Source organism: Jaculus jaculus, chromosome 7, assembly GCF_020740685.1.
Source record: "Jaculus jaculus isolate mJacJac1 chromosome 7, mJacJac1.mat.Y.cur, whole genome shotgun sequence".
Lineage (NCBI taxonomy): Eukaryota > Metazoa > Chordata > Mammalia > Rodentia > Dipodidae > Jaculus > Jaculus jaculus.
Window position 1 is genome coordinate 141,705,140 of NC_059108.1, and position 22,319 is coordinate 141,727,458.

Here is a 22,319-nt window from a genome sequence, read left to right on the forward strand (position 1 = left end):
TCTTTTACTTATTTGACAGAGAATATGGGCACACCAGGGCCTCTTGTTTCCCAAACCACCGGCACATGCACCATACCGTGTATCTGGCTTTACATGGGTACTGGAGAACCAAACCTGGACCAGTAGGCATTGTAAACATACATCTTTAGCCACTAAGCCATCTCCTCAGCCCTCCCTTGTGCAGAATTTTGGCTAAACAAGTACTATAAACTTGGAAAGGAAACCTATAAAATGGTGTCAAATATTTCTAGGTGAAAGCCAGGCATAGTGGCTCATGCCTTTAATCCCAGCACTCAGGAGGCTGAGGCAGGAGTATTATCATTAGTTTCAGACCTGTCTGGGCCACAGAGTGAGTTCAGGTCAGCCTAAGCTAGAGTATGCACTACAGCGCTTGGGAGGCAGAGGAAGGAGGACTGCCATGAGTTTGAGGCCATCCTGTGACTTCGTAGTAAATTCCAAGTCAGCCCGGGCTAGAGTGAGACCCTACCTCAAAAAACCAAAACAAGGAAAAGAAAAAAGAAAATTGTGCAAGTAAAATATTTATTTGCAAGCAGAGATAGAAGAGAGACACAGAAAAGGTGTGCCAAGGCCTCCAGCTGCCATAAACTAGCTCCAGATGCATGCATCACCTTGTGCATCTGGCTTTCTGTGGAGAATCGAATTCGGATCTTTAGGCTTTGCAAGCAAGCGCCTTAACTGCTTAGCCATCTCTGCAGCCCAGAATCAGACGTTTTTAGAGCTCCCAGGTGATCCTAATGGGTAGCCAGGGCTAAACCTCTGATTCAGTGGACTGTGACCTCACTGGCAGAGTACAAAGAAAGTAGCAATCATCCAGTGATAGACAGGGCTCCAAAAGGGTTGAGGAAGGGTATTTTTGCTAGGAGTCTGTGAATACATTAAATCACCAGGCTGTATGTGGTGGGAGCAAGCAGCTGAAGACAGAATGAGCAAGGCATGAATCAATGGGGGAGGACCTGGGGCACAAGATTCTTCCAGGGCAGGACGGTGGTGACCCTGGGCTGCGAGGGTAAGCAGGAAGTACAGCAGATTGGGTTTTCTGGTGGGGGAGGGGTGTTATTGAAAAATTCAGCAATTCAAATTGTCATGATTTTAAGGTGGCATCAGCTTGCTTATTCACGCTTGTGGCCCGCTGTAAGGAACAAGATGTACAATCTATGCACAATGAAATGAGCTGATTCTAAAGTGAAAGAAGGCCCTTTTTAAGTTTGCTGATATTTTCTTTCATTTCTCAATTCAAAACATTTGAGAGTTCTGCAAAGGTCAGAATTATTTGTAGAGAAAGTAAACATTATTTTACACTATTAAAACCTTAGTTTTTTTCTTGAGACAGGGCCTTGTCTTAAATTTGGAGCAATCCTCCTGCTCCAGCCTTCCCTAGCGCTGTGATCTTAGGCATGTGCCACCATACCATCAAGATGCAATTTTGGGGCTGAAGAGATGGCTTAGAGGTTAAGATGCTTGCCTGCAAAGCCAAAGGACCCAAGTTCGATTCCCTAGAACCCACGTACTATCTGCCGCTTTCTCTGTTTCAAATAATTTTTTTGAGAAAGGTAATTGTGGCACACATGTTTACTCTATGCAGAGACTAGAGCATCTAGTGTCCTCTGTCACTCTTACACATTGTTTCCTCAAGAGAGCGCTCTAATGCTGCCATTTTCAGACTGGCTGCCCAGCGAGCATGTGGTTTTCCTGCCTCAGCTTCCCACAGGACTCGGGTTATTGGCATGCGTGGTCACACCCAGTTGTTTACATGGGATCAAACAGGCTCTCATGCTTGCCTAGCAAATGCTTCTGCCTCCTGAGCCATCTCCCACCTCTCCAGAAGGGGTTTTCACTGATCTTCACACTGGGAAGAAGTTGTGTGTTTAAAGACAGGTATACCAAGCATCTGAGGACACAGGGCTAGACACAAGTAACTCAGCCACACCTCTCTTTGAAAGAGAACTTGGACTTACAGGCTTTGGCAATAAGTTAGGGCACAGCCTAAACTACTACATGTTACACACACAGAAAAAGTTACTTCTTTTCCAAACCAAGATAAAAGGATCAGAGTCTGCAATGCTGAACCCCTGACAGGATATTGCTATTGGTTCTGGGAACCCTCAGACCCACCTAGCCAGGGTATAAAGAAAATAAACATAAGGCATTTGCCAAGTGCTGAGATTAAGTGCTACTCAAAGATTATCAAAAGCTCGACAGGAACTTACATACTTATAGCACGTTCCCCAAACGATTTTCTCTGGATTTTCTTTGTCCTGAGCCATGTTTTAAAGCATTCATAATTATCCTGGAAAAAGTATGGTGCTTTTTGTTAGAACTAAGATGTAATAAACACACAGTTAAACTCACAGGTCATAGTATCTTACATTTTTCCTACCAATTGTGAAAAATGTCTATCAGTCAAAAACTCCTAATTTGTTCTTATATATTGACCCATTTTCAAGTTATTTTCATCTTTTTACACATGGTCATGAAATATTTTCTTAAACGTCATCCTTTCCTAATATTTTCCAACCATACAGGAGATTGAGAGGGAAAAATATGGGCAACAGATACTAAGCTTCTGCAAAAAATCATACCCAAGACCTGTCTTTACCTACGTTTCTTTTCAATTTGGCAGTATGTACTTCTAAGAATAGCCTGCACCAGAGTCCCCCAGAGGAAGGGTTGGCTGAAAGCCTTCAGGCCCTCACTCTCAGGCTGACTCTAGTGCTGGTGAGGCAAAAGTGTGTGGCTAGGCTACCCGCCTGCGAGAGGCGCTGCTCTGCCTCCTCTCTCCTGTGAGCATCTGCAGGACAAGCCTTATCCTCCAGAAACTGTGCTTGAAACCTGCTGAGCCCCCACACCAGCAATTTTGCCAAGCGACTAAACACACTTCCAGGAAAATGTGTTATTTTTCCCAGCTTGTTTTGCCAGGCTTGTTTTTGAGAAACCTTACAATGCACACTCGTTTTCTTTCTCCTTTTTCTACATTGCCACTTGCAGGCATGGGGTGTTCATCTTTCTGAGATCATACATAACACGAGGGGACAGCTTCTCTGGACCACTTGTTTACTGCCTGGTGGCAGAACTTACATTCGCCTCATCTTGTCTCTTTCAGTTTCTTCAGGGACTAGGGACACTTTCTGATTGGTGCCAGCAGCAATCACTCTGCTCATTGTGGTAATGGGAGTAGCAGGTAAGGCAATACAGTAAAACTAGGGCTGGAGGGATGGCTTATCAGTTAAGGTGTTTGCCTGCAAAGCCAAAGGACCCTGGTTTGATTCCCCAGGACCCACGTTAGCCAGATGCACGAGGGGGCACACATATCTGGAGTTCACTTGCAGTGGCTGGAGGCCCTGGTGAGCCCATTCTCTCTGTTCCCCTTTCTCCCAGCCTCAGCAGCCGACAAGAGCAAATGGCTCCCGCGACCCCATGATCTTCTCTAGACAGCCTCCAGGGCTGCCTGAGCATGCCAATCAGCTCTGAACTCAAGAAGGGTTCACAAGACACTGACTACAACTTCTACCGCTGAGGTTCATCTACTGCCTTCTTTCCGGGGATGGGAAGCATATAATAACATAATATACACAATATGTGATATATGATGTAATCTGTGTGCACTGTTTCTGATCCCAAAATGCAAAGCATTATCAGATTAATCTTTTTAAGTCCATAAATAAATACTTGCTTTACTTTATTTTGTTTTTCAAGGTAGGGTCTCACTATAGTACTTTTTTTTTTTTAATGAGAGAGAATTGGCACACCAGAGCTTCTAACCACTGTAATCAAATTCCAGAGGTGTGCACTATCTTTTTGCGCATGTGCAACCTTGTGTGTCTGGCTTACGTGGGATCTGGAGAGTAGAACATGGGTCCTTAGGCTTTAGAGGCAAGCCCCTTAACTGCTAAGCCAACTCTCCAGCCCATTGCTTTACATTTTTGAGCTTTACTTAACAAAGAAATTCATTCATAAGTCCCAAAGAAAGAAGCATTATTTATCAACTTTGGGTCATCTGGTGTAAGAACTACCTTGCTTAGAGCCTATTTCATAGCCCAGCAACAATGTCATCTGAAACCTGTAATTGCAAGTGACTTTTAAAGAATCCAATGCCTGGGACTGGAGAGATTGCTCAGTGGTTAGGGTGCTTACCAGTAAAGCCTAATGACCTGAGTTCGATTAGCCAGTTCCCACGTAAAGACATATGCACAAAGTGTCACATGCATCTGGAGCTCGTCTGCAGCAGCTGGAGGCCCTGGCACACTTATTCTCACTCTCTCTGTTTGCACATAAATACAATTTTTTAAAAAAGATCTTAATTAAAAAATTTAAAAAAACTTTTAAAATGTTGCATCTGAAAATAATTTCAAATTCTTTTAAACTTGTAAGTAAAGCTAACTTTTTATGAATGGACTTCATGCAAGTAGATGTTATGACTTCTTCACCTCTGCAAACACACACAGAGACAGACAGACAGACAGACAGACGATCTGCATAGCCAGCTGGGATAAACCAGAACTTGGAAACACAAACTGTGGAGCTCTGCTCCAGAAACACTTCTGAGCAGATCAGATGTGTGAGCTTACAAATAAATCAGGCTATGGGTTTCTCCAATGCTGACTTACAAAACCCAATTGTGAAACTATATCATTGTTTGAAAAGTAGCAGAATTTTCTAAATTTATGACATTACACAGTGTGCCATATAAAAATGGAAATTTAAGAGTTAAAATACACCTGATACTTAAGTATCAGGAAGCAGAGGAAGTTGAATTCCTTTAGCATACATGTTAAGATGAGGAGCACAATTTACAACTTTGTACTGGAATGTATCTGTGTGCTGAGTAATCTGTCCTTGCAGGCAAACAAATTTATTCAATTAGTACAAGTAGAGCTTTTATCCTGGGTGATCCCTGTCCAGAGTATTCAGGATGTGTAGAAAAGGATACGCTACAAAGATAATAAAATGTTCTGTGCAAAGACTGACCCAGGCCTATGGACAAAACCCAACAGATTTCTAGCTGGGCGTGGTAGTGCACACCTTTATTCCCAGCACTCGGGAGGCAGAGGTGGGAGGATCACCATAAGTTCGAGGCCACCCTGAGACTCCATAGTGAATTCCAGGTCAGCCTGGGCTAGAGTGAGACCCTACCTCAAAAAACCAAACACAACAACAAAAACCCCCAACGGATTCTAACCCAAAACAGGAAAGTGTTAACAGGTAGGGTTTTAGTCCTGGTTTAGTCATGCAAATTGGAACAAATCATGCAATTTTGTTTCCGCCTCTGTAAAATGCATGGCTTTGCAGAGATGTCTGAAATGTAAATAAAGTCGTGTGTATCAAGTACTTTAATGTGCAGGTAGAAAGCACTAATAGACAGCATGTAACATAGACGCTGGACACCTCTGCACCCGCACTGAGGCAGTCTTTACGGGCTATTAACAGGCGGCCAATTTCTGCACTCTCCACTGTTTGGCGAGGAGAAAACAAGTATCGTCCAAAGATCTCTCCCTTAAACCAACCAAGAATGTCAGAAATATGGGCCATGGGCCACTGTGGGGACTAGTTGAGAATGCTTGTGACAAGACCTTCCTGCATGCCTGACAACTCAAGAGTGCCCCCTTCTCCATGCTCGTGAGGGCGCAGCTTTGAAACCCCATGGGCGCCTCTGGGGGAGAACCAGGCTGATTCTGAGGGGAATGGATGGCTTTAGTGTTACTGCCTCCAGCCCATGACTCCAACTGAGCCTCCCTCCCCACTCCCGCGTGATGGTCATGTTCAGCTAGCATGGCCAGTCCATGCTCATTGGAAAAATCTTTTCCAACAAGATTTGCAACTAGCCACCTGCCCACTTCAGTAATGCAGAAAGTGCTGAGTTCCACCAATATGAACTGTAATATTTAAAGGAAACACACATTAATTATATTCTGTGTGGGAGGAAGGGACCAAGCACACTTTGGGGAACAGAGGCTTTGGCCCACCTGCTACCTAAGACAGGTGAGCGCACATGGGAGGGAAGAGTTCTCTCCGGTGAGCAAAGCAGCGAGCGCTCGACACGCTGCGTCCACTGCTTCTGAGTAAAGCACCCGGTTGGTACAGCAGGAGAGCTTCCTGTCAAGCAGGCTCCATCACGACGGACACTCCTGAGAATACTTTTGAGAAAGCGTAGGTTTCTTTTCCAGCAGCTCCCGGCAGTCACTTATTCCTCATTTTGACAAAGTGGCATCCTACTTCAGGCACGACTGTACATATGACCCTACATGCAGCCGAGCGGTCATAAACACACCAAATATAAAGGTATGTCAGAAAGACATTTTTCCTCCCCGAAGCATGGCCCCAAGCAGCCGTTCTTAGAACAGAGTGTGAGTTTCTGCGGCAGGTGCTTGACCTACGTAACAATAACAGTGAGGTCACGCTTAGGACATAAAGGTTTCCACTGGGAATGAAGCAGTAAGACATCATCCACTGGTGATTGGCTGTGCCTAAACCGCCTTCCTCACTTCATTACACGGATCTGTGTGCGCACACATGTCTTCTCTCAAGAGAACACAAAACGTGAGGAGAGGTCAAGTGCAGTGCAGCTGGTGGACCAGACCATCTTCAGGCAAGAGAAGACGTGCCCCCGGGGGCCCGACTGCTGGTGACTTCTGTGAGGTCCCAAACTGAGAACAGGCTGACCTATCTTACTGGCACTCTGAGCGAACTAACACCCAATGGTCAGTGTTATCACATACAAACACAACTCCGTTAGGAATCCAGGATTTCCTCAAAGGCTGTCAAGAGCTCTACACCGAAGGAACGAAAAGCGGTTCCTAGTTTCCGGGAACAATGACACAGCTGCCACAAAGCAACAGCGCTGAGAGGACAGCTGCAGCTCAACGGTGGGTAACAGAGCAGCACAGACGATCACCCCTTTTCAAGAAAGCCCCTCCCCCCAGTATGACGAGAAAGAGTCCACTGCTGTGTGTGAAGAGGAGTTGGTCCTGGTGGTGAGAGGACCAGGAATGTCAACTGGGGTCCTGAAGACCGCCTAATACCAAGTTTCAACAGCACCCAGGCCGCTCCAGGTGCTCTAGCTACATCCAGAGGTCTTTTCGGGCGGAGTTTTGAAGAACGGAGCTGGAGTGGAGTCGGCGGCCCTCTCCGCTGCGCAGGGCCTGCCCAGCCACACGGCGCCTGCCGGCTTCTGGGCGTGAGCTGCTGGCACGGCTGGCTCCGGCGCATCCACAGGGACTGCTTGCAACAACAAAGGCAAGGGGGAAACAGTCGAGTGAGATGGGTTTAAAAATAAATTTTCTCAATCTTTGTTTCTATTAACCTACGTAGCCAACATAAGGTTCAGTTTTTTTGTTGTTTTTTTTTTTAGATAGGATCTCTCTGTAGCCCAGGCTGACCTGGAATTCACTATGGAGTCTCAGGTTGGCCTTGAACTCACAGAGATCCTCCTACCTCTGCCTCCCGAGTGTTGGGATTAAAGGTGTGTACCACCACATCCAGCTAGGTTCACTTTTTCCTTTATGAGAATTTCTGTAATAATTTGGCCAACTGAGAAAATGGGTTTAAATGAACAGATGAACAAATTCAGAGTATGGAGTCACAATGCATTAAAAAAAAAAGACCAGTTGAGCACTTATACACCAAGCACTCTACTGCTAAGTACTGAACACTCAACGAACTTCTTTTTCTTAGTTCAGGCTGGACTCAAATTCGTGACATTCCTACCTTGGCCTCCTGAGCAGGTTTGTAGACATGTATCAGTACACCCACAAGACCCTTATTCCTTAACAGACACCTTACAAGTAAATACTGTCATCTCCACTTGCTGGATCAGGAAACTAAGGCATGCCAAGATCATAGGTAACAACTCTTGAATGCAAACACTAGACAACAAACCCTTTTGCTGTCAGACCTTAGTCCTCCAAGACAATAGTGCCACCAATTAATACCGTGCAGCAATGAAAATAACAGTAAATAAAAAATAATGATGATAACACTATCAAACATAGTATTGCTCACTAAAGCTCCTAAAGATATTCTTTGATGATCTCTGCTTGTGAAGAGCTGTGCTGTGCAGAAGTTTAGTGTCTGGACCCTGTCTACCGAATACCAGTAGCATTAGCCCATCAATGTGCCACCCAACGTTTTCTTCATGTTTCCAAACGCTCAAGTACGTAGTACAAACTACCAGCTCCACCTCTCACTGTGCTGAAAATGAAACCACTAAAGTACAGCAAAATATGCATGTAGCCTGGACTTCACTCTCCCATCAGTAATTCTACTCTCAAAGATATAACCTAGAATTGCAAATAGTGGGTCACAAAATTAATTTAGCACTTCATGACCAGGCTAGTACTTCTTCTTAATGAGAAAAAACATGCTACAGGAAATATAACATGACCAGTGCTTAATTCAGATTTGTAAGAATGCCCACAAACATATTCAAATATAATTTCTTACTGTAGGTTAACAAAACAGCTTGGAAACTATTTCTATACAGTTCATATACAAGTTTCTGAGAGCAATGGATTTCATATATATCAGAATTCCAACTACAACAGCATGAAATACATTTGACAACTCAATGTCTCTCTCCCTCATAAACACATATGCATACACTGAAAATAAACTCCATAAAACTTCATCTATCATTTCTACATGGTCACCAAACCATAGTAAAAACATCTAGCCTTGAAAAACTGTTATTTTTATTATGGTAAAATTTACATTAAATATGCCATTCTATGTAGTTCAGTAGGATAAAGTACACTGACACTGTTTGTACAACCACCATCAAAATCTATTACCAGAAAATATTCATCATCTCAGATGGAAACTCTGTACCCAGTAAGCAGTACCTCCCCACTTCTCTCCCCCCAGTCCTAGCAACTTACCATTTCACCTTTTGTTTTTAGGAATTTACTCCTCTAAGAGGCTCATAAAGGTGGAATCCCACAGGCTCTCTCCTGAGTCTGGTTTATTCACATACTGTGCACTCTGTTCTAAGAACGGCTGCTTGGGGCCATGCTTCGGGGAGGAAAAATGTCTTTCTGACATACCTTTATATTTGGTGTGTTTATGACCGCTTGTAGGGTCATATGTACAGTCGTGCCTGAAGTAGTACCCACGGTAACATGTTTCTGAGCACTGAAGGCTGTCAGGCTGTGTATGTATATGCACCACATCTTTGTTCACCCATTCAGCATGCCATGGACATCTGGGCTATTTCCATCTTTTAACTATTGGGACTAATGCTGCCATGGACATGGGTATATAAAAATCTCTGATTTCGATTCTCTAGGGTAAGTCAGAAGCAGAACTGCTAGAATCTATTGTAGTTTTATGTTTAATTTATGTTTAATTTTTTGAGAAACTGCTGAACAGTTTTCCATGTTGATGAACCATTTACATTCCACTGGAAATGCTCAGGGGAACGAATCATGTCTTCACCACACCTGATATTCTCTGGGTTTTTTCACAGGTGCATAGGACAAATCACATCTTCACCAACACCTGATAGTCACTGGGCTTTTGCACAGGTGCGCTATGATCACGGATACACGCATCATTTTGCATCAGGCTTTATGTGGTTCTGGGTAATTGAACCAGAGCCAATAGGCTTTGCAAACACAGGTGTATAACTGCTGAGCCATCTCCTCAACCCTCTAGTTTTTGCTACAGCCATCCTAATGTATGAAGTGCCCCAGAAGAAGGACTGCATTTGTTCTCTGTAAGAACAATGTAATACCTTTCCAATAGCATAGAATGGGATGTTATTCAACTGTTCATTGAGAATATTTAAATTGCAGGGTCTGGAGAGATGGCTCAGTGGTTAAAGACACTTCCTTGCAAAGTTTGATGGCCTGGGTTCGATTCCTCAGTTCCTGTGTTAAAACCAGATGCACAAAGTGGCACATGCATTGGGAGTTCATCTGCAATGGCAGGAAGCTCTGGCATACTCATACTCTCTTCCTCTCTCTTTATGTCTCTTTCTCTCAAATAATAAATAACTTAATTAATTAATTAAAAATAAGAATATTGGGCTGGAGAGATGGCTTAGCAGTTAAGCGCTCGCCTGTGAAGCCTATGGACCCCAGTTCGAGGCTCGGTTCCCCAGGTCCCACGTTAGCCAGATGCACAAGGGGGCACAGGCGTCTGGAGTTCATTTGCAGTGGCCCTGGCGTGCCCATTCTCTCTCTCTCTCCCTCTATCTGTCTTTCTCTCTGTGTCTGTCGCTCTCAAACAAATAAATAAAAAAAGGAAAAATAAAACATGTTTTAAAAAAATTAAAAAAAATAAGAATATTTAGTTGCAGTATAGCCATCATTTTCATACAATGGAACACCATACACATGGCAGTGAGAATGAGGGAATTTTGACCGAACAAAATATGCATGGACCTCAGGAACAGAACTAGCTGGAACTCACACAATGGCATACAGAACCATGCAAAACCAGACAACACATTGTTCAGAGGCGCATGTGTTTATTACAACTACTTGTGTGAGTGTAGTTTTTGAGGCCCATGTTGGCCTCAACTTTGCCATGTAGCTGAGGATAGGCTTAAACTACAGATCAGCCTACCTTCAGTTCGCAAGTGTTGGGATGACAGGTGTGCACCCCCGAGCCCAGCAGAACTACTTTCTCTACAATGTGTATGTGCATGCTTATGTGTGCGGAGGTGCACCTGTGTGCACGTGCATATGGAGAGCCCTGGACAAGCTCGAGTATCATGCCTCGGGAACGCAGTCTCCCTCTTTTGCAACAGCGTCTCTCAGTGGCCTGGAGTGCTGGAGTGCAGCAAGACTAGACTGAGTTGCCAATGAAGTCCAGGGCTCTGCCTGTCTCCACCTCCCCTGCCCTGCCCTGGGATTATACATGTATGTCACTGACCCTCCTTCCTCCCTTTCTACCGCTTTCTTTCTTTCTCTCTCTCTCTTTCTTGGTAGGGTCTCACTCTAGCCCAGACTGACCTGTAGTCACTCTATAGTCCCAGGCTAGCCTCAAACTCAGGGATCCTCCTACCTCTGCCTCTCGAGTGCTAGGATGAAAGGCATGCACTACCACACCCGGCTTCTTTCTTTTTTAAGAAGAGAATTTTTATTTATTTATTTGTGAGCAGACAGACAGAGAGAGAGGAAATGGGTGCACCAGGGCCTCTTGCCATTGCAAACAAACTCTAGAAGCATGTGCCACTTTGTGCATCTGGCTTTATATGGGTAGTGGGAATCTGACCCCAAGTAGACAGTCTTTGCAACAAGCACCTTTCACTGCTTAGCCATCTCTCCGGGCCGTTTTCTTTTTATAAACTGCAAGTTCTAGAGCTTGAACTCAGGTCCTCATGATTTCAAGGCGAGCACTTTGCCGACACCTATCTCTGCAGCTTGTTAAACTACTTGAAAAAATAATCACAACCCCCACAAGATGACTGCTACTTCTGAAAAGAGCGGGACACTTTAAAGGCACTGCTCTTTCTCCTAAGGCAGAGGGCGAGGGCGCGTACATACCCAGCTCTATTGTCCTCCTTCACGTCACGTGGACCACGAGTGGCTTTTACAGCAACTCAGTGCTTACTACGGGCTAGGATAACACCCAAAGCAACTCTGTTTCAACTTTAGATGTCATCGTTCAATACAACCAATATCCAGTAAGTCTATTCTAGTATGGGGGTTCAGCAGCGAGCAAAACAGACAAAACTTCTGTCCTTCTGATGACGTCACTGGCCTGGGGCTTCGAGTAACTACTTAACAGGCTCACTATTATATATCCTCCTTGACGATGGCCTAAGGACACATACCTCGTTGCGAAGAATGGTCACGGGCATTAGGACTAGTTCCAACAATCCAGTCTTTGCACAGACGTCCTCTCTGCCAAGAGCAGGTGTTTGCTTTCTGAAGGGGTGGGACTGCATGCCAAAGGCACTGATGAACACCATTTCAGGCAGTCTGGTTTTCACCTGGGCTCTTTGTGGTTCTTGTAGCTACTCAGTCCCAAATTTTGGAGAGAAACAATTCTTTTTTTTTTTTTTTCTTTTCTGTAGGTGTTTGTGTGTTTCAAAGTAGGGTCTTGCTCTAGCCCGGTCTGACCTGTAGTCCCAGGCTGGCCTCAAACTTACAATGATTCTCCTACCTCTGCCTCCCTAGTGCTGGGATTAAAGGCGTGCGCCACCACACCCGGCTCTAAGTGTGTGTGTGTGTGTGTGTGTGTATTTTATTATTAGATATGAACATATTTTATATGTAAACATCACATGTTGGTACCATCCTTTCCCTCCTCTCTGCCCCTTTTCTGAAGAGGCCTTCCTCATTGGGGATTCTAAGTATATTTTTTAAGGACATATAGAGCTAGTCCACTGCCCTGGGGTACCACATTTAGAAGCAGATTTGTACACTTATTAAGACTCAAGGTACAGCTCTGTGCACTAGACATCTGCATGTTACAAAGCCAGAAAGAGGAGAATGGAGACAAAAAGAAGAAAATACTGGTGCTACATTTTCTACGTCATGATGTGTGTAAGTTCCTTTTCCCTAGCCTTGTGCACTATCAGAACAAAAGGAGGAGGAGGACATGCCCAGTCCTTCCTATTCGTCACACCTCTGGTCATATTAATACCTTTAAATTCAGTCAATTTTAACTCAAAACTTTGTACCAGTGGGGGGGGGTAAGATTTGTGGCTGCATGTTAAAGAAAGAGGCTGAATTCATCACAGTGACAAGGGAGAGTGCTGGCAGAGATCTGAGCTATTTATTCTTTTAGGAAAATCCTATAGAGAATGACACAAGGAAGCCTCTATCTGCAGTCTTGTTCATCACACTGGTGAAGAGCTGATAACAGATGTACGCAGTAGCGTGATTTAGTGCCAGGAGCTGGCCCCTGATGTGTATTAATACAGCAGCAAAGCAGGATGCACCTCTCTTCATCACTCATTTCTATAAAAGAGGTGGAATCCGAGATGGCCCGATGCTGGGCAGAGCAAGCCCATTTGTTCTACTGACTGATGGCGCAGGCTCAGGCTACGTCCTTCACCTGCATGGGGCACTCAGGTTGTGAGAGGAAAAAAGAAAGTGCTCAGCAAAGCAGAGCTGAGTCAACAAGTGAGAAGAGAGTCAGCTCACTAGAGGAAACGTTTACTGATTACTGTCTTCTTTAATACCCCCAATACATTTCCTGATTTGAATATGGAAGAAGCATTTTAAGTTCTTCCTAATGGTTCTGAAAGCTGGGCTGGGCTGGGCTGGGCACTTGCCTATGGCTTTAGTCCCTAGCATTGAAGAAATAAAATTAAAAGCTGAAATTGGGAGCTAGGCAATAAGGAGAAAAAAAGAACAAAAAAAAAAAAATAAGATTTTGTTTCAATTCTTCAAATAACAAGAAGTGGATGAAGACCTGAGTTGATACAGGTTCCCAGAGTGACATCAACCCTGCTGTACATAAAAAGTATGACTATAAATACTCATAGGAAAATGAGTCTGATCTTGACTCTACAATTTATTAACATGTGACTTCACAATTGATTTAAGAATCAATCTCATCATGTATAAATGGGAATAAAAATAGCATATTTCTTAGAAAGGCACTGTAAAGATGAAATTATATAGTATCCACCAGCTCAGGGCCTGGCATATGAAAAGCACTATAAAGACGTACAATCATCATCAGCCTGTGGTTAAGGCTGTCCAGTATGAACGCCCACTCAGCAGTCACCCCACACAGAAGCTCAAAGAGGCCACTTCGGAGTATGCTGAAAGTCACGAAGTAAAGGCAAGTGGGTATGCTCAGAGCTGCCTGTTTCCTACCTTTACTGAGCTAGCAACCGACCTTAAGCATATAATATGCAGTACAAATTCAGTATGCCTTCTTCAAAATGTTTAGGACCAGAAGTCCTTTGGATGTGGGAATTATTTGTTGCGCTTTTCAATATATGCATATACACAATGAGATATCTTGATGATATAACAAAAAACACAAAATTAACTTATGTTTCACAAACACCTTATGCACACGGCTTGAAGGTAATATTTACACTGTTTTTACTGTGCCCGCATTCTGACTGCAAACTATCACACGAGAGCACATGTGGAATTTTCCACTCATAGACTCATGCCAGTGCTCAAAAAAACTTCACATTTTAAAATATTTCAGACATTAGATGTTTGAATTAGGAATATTCAACCTATATTTCTTAAGGAAAATAATTTATAATAAGCTTGACATACAGCACTCTTGACAACATACCAGCGGTCAAGTACATAAAGTGCACAGATCAAGAGCCTGCGTGTACATAAGCGTCACGCCTGCCGGGTACCACCAGGCTTTCCTATGTCATCGCCATAGGTCCAACTCTGCTTAGCTTCTGATATCACAGCACACTGGGCACATTCCAAGCACAGCTGGAGACTCCTGTGTCCTCTCGTTATCACTCTCCCCACCAAAAATAAACATTATTTTGGCTTTTACAAACTAGTCCTAGTTCTACACAGAAAACTAAAATGTTTTAAATTGAAAAAAAGAGTTTTTTAGTAGACACTTAGTGACGAGTAAACTATCACCACTCTATTGTATATGGGGGGGGGGGCACTGCACTGTGTACTTACTAAAAAATAAACAAATCCACATGGCCTTGACTACTGACCAAGCTGCCACCCCAGCTGGCTGTATCTTCATGCATTTAACACGGACGGGCTGCAACAAAGCTTAGCTGACTAGAGGCTCCTGACAGTGAAATACAGGGCTTCATACTCAAGAAAGCCACACAACCAAGTAAAAACAACAACAACAAAAACCTCTTCAGAGTCCAAAACAATAGAAAATTCCTCCTCATGGTCTCTAGTTTCTTATGCCAAACAGAAACAAAACACCCTATCTTACCACAAAGACTGCATGAAAGGGAATATGAAACTTGCAACTGAGTGCCTGACAAGCAGGAGGTGCCCCACAAATGACGACTGCATACAATCACCTGTGCCAGGGCTAGACAGAGATGCTGCAGCCACAGGCTTCCGTTTCCTCTTAATGTCACGTGAACATGGTGGTCCCCAGTGCACACTTGCTTGTCTGTAGAAATGAGAAGAGAAAAAGAATGATTTTAACACTGTGATTTTCATCGCAAGGCATTATACTGACCAGATGAAATCCCTGACCCATTGCTGACAAGCACTAACAAAATGAGCATCATCTTTGGTCAGTGATTATAGCATACTTTTGCACATGACCATTCCGAATTAATCATAATCCACAACACTTGCCACTCCCAACTTTTTACCTGATTCCAGAGTAGCAAACATTCATGATTTACCCCAATAAATATGTTTCATTACATGCTGATTTTATTATTTTTCAGGAAAACTATAATTGCAATTGTCCTACACTCACTAATGAAATACCTACTCCCAAGTGATAATATAATGAAAAGTTTAATGCTGTATGAGCAGAGATATTTGTACAGAATTTTAATAGGAACTTTAACTCTTCTAATACATATCTGGATTTTTAACACTGTTTACATCACAAGTTAAATGCTGAGTTTCTGTGATTTTTGAAAACATGAATTATAGGCCCACACTATGTTCCCTCATCAGCACATTTGCTTATTTAAAAAATAAATACACTGATAGGTTCAAAGACAGAAAAGCAAGATTCTGTGGAAGATGGACTCTGCAACGGATACACCATCTTAGTTCCCTACTTTCTGCTTTCTTGTATATTAGCTTGAGCTTGACCCTGAATAAAGACCAAGTTCAATGTCACCTTTACACAAAGCTTTCCTTGAACACTGGAGGCCTTACACACCATGAATCACTGTCTGACTGACAGATATATACCTTGCTTCCCTTATGAGGCTTAGTCTCAAAAGGTTAAGAACAGAAATCCTGGGCTGGGGAGATGGCTCAATAGATAAAGGGCTTGCCATTCAAGCATGAATACCTGAGTTCTGATCCCAAGCACCCACACTACAAAACCAAAAATTGTGGCGCTAGCTTCTGCAATCACAGCATATTAAGGATATTTTGCCACAATTTTAAAGACACAGCTCAAATAGACAACATTTGAAAATGGACTCTAGGGCTGGAGAGATGGCTTAGCAGTTAAAGTGCTTGCCTGCAAAGCCTGAGGACCGAGGTGTGATTCCCCAGATCCCACATAAGCCAAATGCACAAGGTGGCGCATATGTCTGGAGTTCGTTTGTAGCAGCTGAAGGCCCTGGAGCACTCATTCTCTCTCTCTCTCTCTCTCTCTCTCTCTCTCTCTCAATCTCTCTCTCTCTCTCTTTCTATCTGCCTCTTTCTCTCTCTCAAATAAATAAATAAATAAATAAAACATTTTTAAAAGAATGGAGTCTAAAAAGGTAACATGAGATGAACTCCTATTGGTACCAGCAGGGAATCAAATCTCACAGCTTAATAATCTTAAGAGCATCTCTCAGACCTGGATAGCAAGGTAATAAAATAATGAACGAATAGACAAAGCTTTCTTTCCTATTCAAAGAGCAACTTACACAATACATATCCATACACTCATTGTTCTAAGGAGCAAAACTTGGGAGTCAATTCAGTTTACAAACAAAAAAACAAGAGAATTTGATGGGAATCCTAGGAATTTTCTTTTAGAATACAAAGTATGCTACAAATTGAGATTATTGTAATTTCAGTCAGAGAGGGAAGGTAGGAAGATTCCTGGGAGTTCAAGGAGAGGGCTTAAAGACCTTATCTCAAGAAAAGAAAATTACATGTAAAAGACAAAAATTATACAATCTGAGGACAGACCATATTATACAAGTTCCAGTGAAATCGCCTTTCAGTGGTCACTTTGTCCTATACAAAAGAGTTAAGGTACAAACTCCAGGAAACCAATTCCAAAAGCCAAAGGAATGAACTCTAAATCCATGTGTAACACAGGGAAATACTTCATTTCTCACACCAGAATGGACCGTCAAAGATGCACAGGATGTCTGTGTGAATGGAGACACAAACACACACACACTCGAAGGCCAAGACACAGACAAACAGACAGTGGCACGACAGAATCGTGCTCCTCATCCCATGAGAAACATGCACGAACAGGCTTCCATCATTTATAGACAAGGTCCTTAAGCATATGGGGACCGTAATCCAAGCTGTACAAATGCTTCCACATAATTTAGTTATGCTTGCCCCAGGAACTTCAGAAAGAGACAGACAGGCGGAAGGTTATGACAAGCAAACAGAGAGCTGTGTCTGCATCTTTCCTCTTCTTCACCTTAAAAGAACCATCAGACCTTTTCGAGCTATGTTAGTCTGCTTCAAACTACCCCATGCTAAGAGGAAAGGAAGTGGAGGGGCGGTGACTAGAAGAGATGCGGGAGACTCTGGGTCTTCCTAGCAATGCTCATTTTCTTGTGACAGCTTCCTAGGACTTTGTGATAATTCACCAAGTATGTATTTCTTTGTAATTGTCTCTGTATTCTATCCTTTAATGCAAAGTATAAAAAAAGCATTGATTGAATGTTCACAATCTGCTGAGTTTTATGAGATACATGTAAAATGAAAAGAGTAAAAGTACTCAAAAATTTATTAAGATACTAAAGGAAGAATAAGAGTAAGGTAGTTTTATTTTCAGGTAGTTAGGGATAGAAGCCCAGAGAAAGAACAAGAAGATGCCAGTCGGTCCATCTTGACAAAACTGAAACTTGGGTCTGATCCTAAGATGGCTGCCAGTGACAGCCCAGTAGGAACTATTATTTTTGAAAGCAACAGACAGAGAGAGAAAGAGGCAGAGAGAAAGAATAGGCGCACCAGAGCCTCCAGCCACTGCTATTGAACTCCAAATGCATGCGTCACATTGTGCATCTGGCTTACGTGGGTCCTGAGGAATCGAACCTCGAACAGGGCTCCTTAGGCTTCACAGGCAAGTGCTTAACCGCTAAGCCATCTTTCCAGCCCCGTTTACTATTTCTTAATCCTCTCTGGTCTGTCATTTGATGGGGCTTCTATGTCCAATCTATGTGTGTGTGTGTGTAATTGCACCAGCCGTTTCCTAGGTATCAATCTCCCCTAAATAAACCTCGTGAAAATATGATTCTCCCCCAAATAAACTCAATAGTTCATAACTCATCTTTCTTGAGTCCATTTTATTGATTCTTTTTAAAACAGGATAAGGACCCAAAATTTGGGTTCACAAGTTTAGAAGACCCCCTCCTAAGCCCCAAAATCCTGCAGCAATACTAACTCCCAGAGTATCAATTCAGGCTGAACTAAGTACCAGCATTTATTTTTATCTCATCCATCACTTCCCCAGTGCTGCATGTTTGATTTATATCAGTAACACAGTTAAGGGCCCATATTATCAACTCCTTTATAGATCTACTCAGGAACACTGATCTCACTCTTTCAAGGAATAACATGTTTTGAGTAAAAAGATGAAACTGTTAATGTATCAAAATGCAATGGCCACAGAGGGCAACTACTATAGACTCCAGGGCTCAGGTGGAACTGTACTTTCCTGCCCCTTTAGGAGGTGGGTCTTCAGTCCCCATTCCTTTCTCTACTGAATGACTTTTTAGCACCTCTGGGATAACAGTTCAGCATTAAATGACCTCCAACTTCTAAGCTCCACCCTGTCACTTTCCCTCTGGAGCAAATGGTGTATTTCTATCACTCTACCCTCACTACTTTTTAAAAAAAAAAAAAAAAAAGTTTTTTTTAATTGAGAGAAACAAAGAGGCAGAGAGAGGGAGAGAGACAGAAAATGGGAGTGCCAGGACCTCCACAACTGCAAATGAACTCCAGACACATGCTACCTTGTACATCTGGCTTACATGGGTCCTGGGGAATCGAACCAAGGTCCTTTGGCTTTGCAGGCAAGTGTCTTAACCACTAAGTCATCTCTCCAGCCCCTGACCCTCACTTCTAATTGCTATCTTGAACGTCAGATAGCCTTCACCTTTTGGAATTCTCTGGTTACAACTTAAGAAAGAACTGAAGGCTTTCTAAGCAAACTGAGTAACAAAACATTTTAGTCACTAACCTATTTTGTTGGAAAAGCATGTTATTTTGTGTGGTCATCTCCTTTCCGTTCAGCAGCTGTTTTGCCTCTGTCACCATTCACTAAGTTTTTACTGAGCATGACTCTGTAGCAATCACTGTGCTAGACACCAAGAACACAGTGATGAGCAAAACAGACTGACTGATTCAACAGGTCTTCTAACCAAGTCCTATCTGTAGCTATGTGGCTTTTCTGGTTATAGAGCATAAGTGACAGAAAAACAGAAAAAGTGGCAGCAAGGAGAAAGCGTGTTGACTCCTAAGACTATGTTTAAATTCTCTCAACATCTTGAAGAGGTGCTTCAAGGGAGGCAAAGTAACACCTTCAGTTGAGAACATGAGGGCTTTCCTTCCCTCCCTTCTTCCCTCCCTCTCTCCTTCCCTTCCTGAGACAAAGTTGTATAGCTTAGGCGAGCCTTGAACTCCATATGTAGATGAAAATGAATTGAACTTCTGATCTTCCCACCTCTACTTCCCGAGTGCTGGCATTACAGGCCTGTGCTGCCATGCTCAGTTTATATGGTGCTAAGATTTGAACCCAGGGTTTTGTGTTTGCTAGGCAAACACTCTAGAAACAAACTGTTTCTTACAAGAGGACAGTAAGATAGTTTTCTTCCTTTTTGATATAGTTCTACTTGCCTGGGGGGAGAGCTTAGAGGATAAAAAGGAAGAGAATCCAGAACAAGCCTAGGTCAGTAAGAAGCAAGCTGGGTGCTCCGCGCAAGACGCTGTGAAGGAAACCCAAACAACCTGCCACACTAGGGCAAGTTCAGAACCTACAGAAATGGGCCCCAGGGTTACTTTGGAGACCCCTTAGCCCGTGGTATGGCAAATGCTGAGCCTCTGCTTCCTAGCCAAGAGAGAGTTCTGGTTTCTTGTTTATCCCAAAATAATTCAATACTAGGTTAAAAATAATAAATCAGCTGGGTATGGTGGTGTATGCCTTTTATCACAGCACTCGGGAGGCAGAGGTAGGAGGATTGCTGTGAGTTTGAGGCCACCCTGAGACTACATAGTGAATTCCAGGTCAGCCTAGCCTACAGTGAGACCCTAATCCAAAAGAAAAAAAATCGAGGAAGGGAAAGAAAAGCAAAGCACTTGGCCTCCAGGTCCCCTTCCACTCACGTGCATTAACAGCCTGGCTCCTTTTCTTAATGTGTTACTTATTTTGTGTTATTTTACTGTGACAGGCTTTGGTCTACTCTCACAAAATGGGAACAAAACAATGCATGAAGTGGAAACGGGGGCTGGAAAGAGGATTGGCAGTGAAGCGCTTGCCTGTGAAGCCTAAGGACCCCGGTTTGAGGCTTGATTCCTCAGGACCCACGTTAGCCAGACGCACAAGGGGGCGCACACCTCTGGAGTTCATTTGCAGTGGCTAGAAGCCCTGGCGCGCCCATTCTCTTTATCGTTATCTGCCTCTTTCTCTCTCTGTTGCTCTCAAATAAATAAATATAAATAAACAAAAAAAAAATTTTAAAGAGGAAACGGAAAGAACAGGTAAAAAGAAGAATCAGCTTCCTCCACACAAAGGGCCCCTCCTCCAGCTAGGAAGAGGAGATTTGAACATTCTCCTGCAGGAGCTCTAAGGCTGCCAACTATGCTGTGGGAAGGGGCGTTTCAGCTCTTCAGGTTGCAAAAGAGGCAAGCAAAAGTTAAGCTGACATTTTGACCGAGTTGGAATATCTCTCGACAAGAGTGGTAAGTGGTTACTGGCATCATATAAGGTGCTTTTATAGAATCCACACATACAACAAGACCCTTATTTAGTATGCTGGGATGGCATGGGCACAGAATCAGCAAAAGGATTATTCTGAAATTTGTCCCCATATAATTCTGCTAACCTGCTTACTGTGGAAAATTACTGAGTTCAAAAGCCTACCAAATTTCTACAGTCACTCTAGTCAATAACAGAGTTCTAAGTACTTATACTGAAGAATAGGTAAATTAAGATAAAAATATCATTCCCAGTACTTAAGTGATTAACCCAGGGAAAAGATGGGCTCATTGTTCCGACTCCTGTTGCCAGGCCTCAGGATAAGGGCATGCAGGCCAGTAAGGAACTGGCCACGCGCATCTTCTATGGCGTAAGGGCGGGATCAGCACTTCCACGAGTGTCACATGCTCCTAACTGGAGGGTGAGGTGGCCCTTGCCAGAAAGGACTGAGAAGTGGGTAGGAGGAATGAGAATGAAAAGCAATAAATACACTATTTTAGAAAATGTCTTTCTTTAGAAACCTTCACGAAGTTCCTACAGTGGTGTGAAGGTGAACGGTGAAGATTAACAATTAATTGAAAGAGAATTCTTTATATCCACACATGCACACAGCATTTCTACTTTTATTTTTACTGCACAGAACTGAAAGATCAGGTGAATCGTTCAAACTGCAGTGTTACTTAGGAAACTGGGCAGATCACCATGTCCCTGGGGCAGGAATGTACTTTTAGGGGGGAAAATTACTTTGAGAAATACATGCATGTTTAATAGAACCAATGTTGGCAAAAAAATAAAAATAAAAATAACTGAAGTGACTGCTTCTGGTTTAGAACAAAGATGTTGAGTCACTCAAAAGAAGCAAGAGCAGTCTTTGTCTGCCAGTGGCAAGTTAATTTAAGGCACAGTTCACCTTCAAAACCACTCATTTTTAAAAGCTATGAAAAAGTTCACTTTTGCATAAGCTAAAAACAAAACTAGTGTGGGAAGGTATTTATTTGTGGCACTTTCTCTTTAAGTAACATCAGGGGAAATGAATGTTTCTAAGGACCAAAGAGCATATGCATCATATATTCTAATTAGTCTTCTTAATCACAACTTTATTCCCCTCAATTATTTTTAACAAAAATTTATGGGGACTGCCCTATATGCTGGGTGTGGAGAGGGTCTATACATGACAAGTGAGCCAGAGCCCTGTACCCAGGAGTGCACACGACAGGACTAATAATCTTAGACAATGAGCTGTAATCAAGGAACAAGTCAGGTGCTGAGGCAAAACGAGAGAGGATTGCATCCAGAGCAGACAGATCCCCCCGCCCCCCCACCCCCCCACCCCCGCCTCACCGGTGATTTTGTCTTCAGGGTACCTGACATTTATTAAACACCCAATAGGGGAAAGATTTTCACTAACTTACACAAGGGAAAAATGTAGGCCTATGACACCAGGAGCAGCTAGGGAGAGAAAACCACTTCACAATTATCGTAGTAAACAGAGGTGGCTTATCCAGCAGGAAGACACCCTGGCCGTTCCTCTCTCAGCTCTAGCTCAAACCTAACCCTCAGCAGTCTATGAGAAACTGCTCACAGCA

The 22,319-nt window shown here is 43.1% G+C and overlaps 1 protein-coding gene across 5 annotated transcripts in view; it reads right to left on the bottom strand.

The window, feature by feature from the left end:
* Window positions 1-5,333: 5,333 nt before the first annotated feature.
* The window catches only part of Gpatch2l (G-patch domain containing 2 like), a 49,117-nt gene continuing 32,131 nt past the window's right edge, over window positions 5,334-22,319 (bottom strand). For 3 of the 5 annotated variants that reach the window (XM_045154827.1, XM_045154823.1, XM_045154825.1), the window contains exons 9-10: window positions 14,957-15,051; window positions 5,334-7,236 (exon numbers count right to left, since the gene is read on the bottom strand). In XM_045154827.1, the coding sequence (XP_045010762.1) occupies window positions 7,073-7,236; window positions 14,957-15,051 (259 nt within the window). In that variant the 3' untranslated portion in view covers window positions 5,334-7,072. The remainder of the gene's footprint in view (window positions 7,237-14,956; window positions 15,052-22,319) is intronic. The other 2 variants (XM_045154824.1, XM_012950458.2) reach the window with 1 other exon arrangement.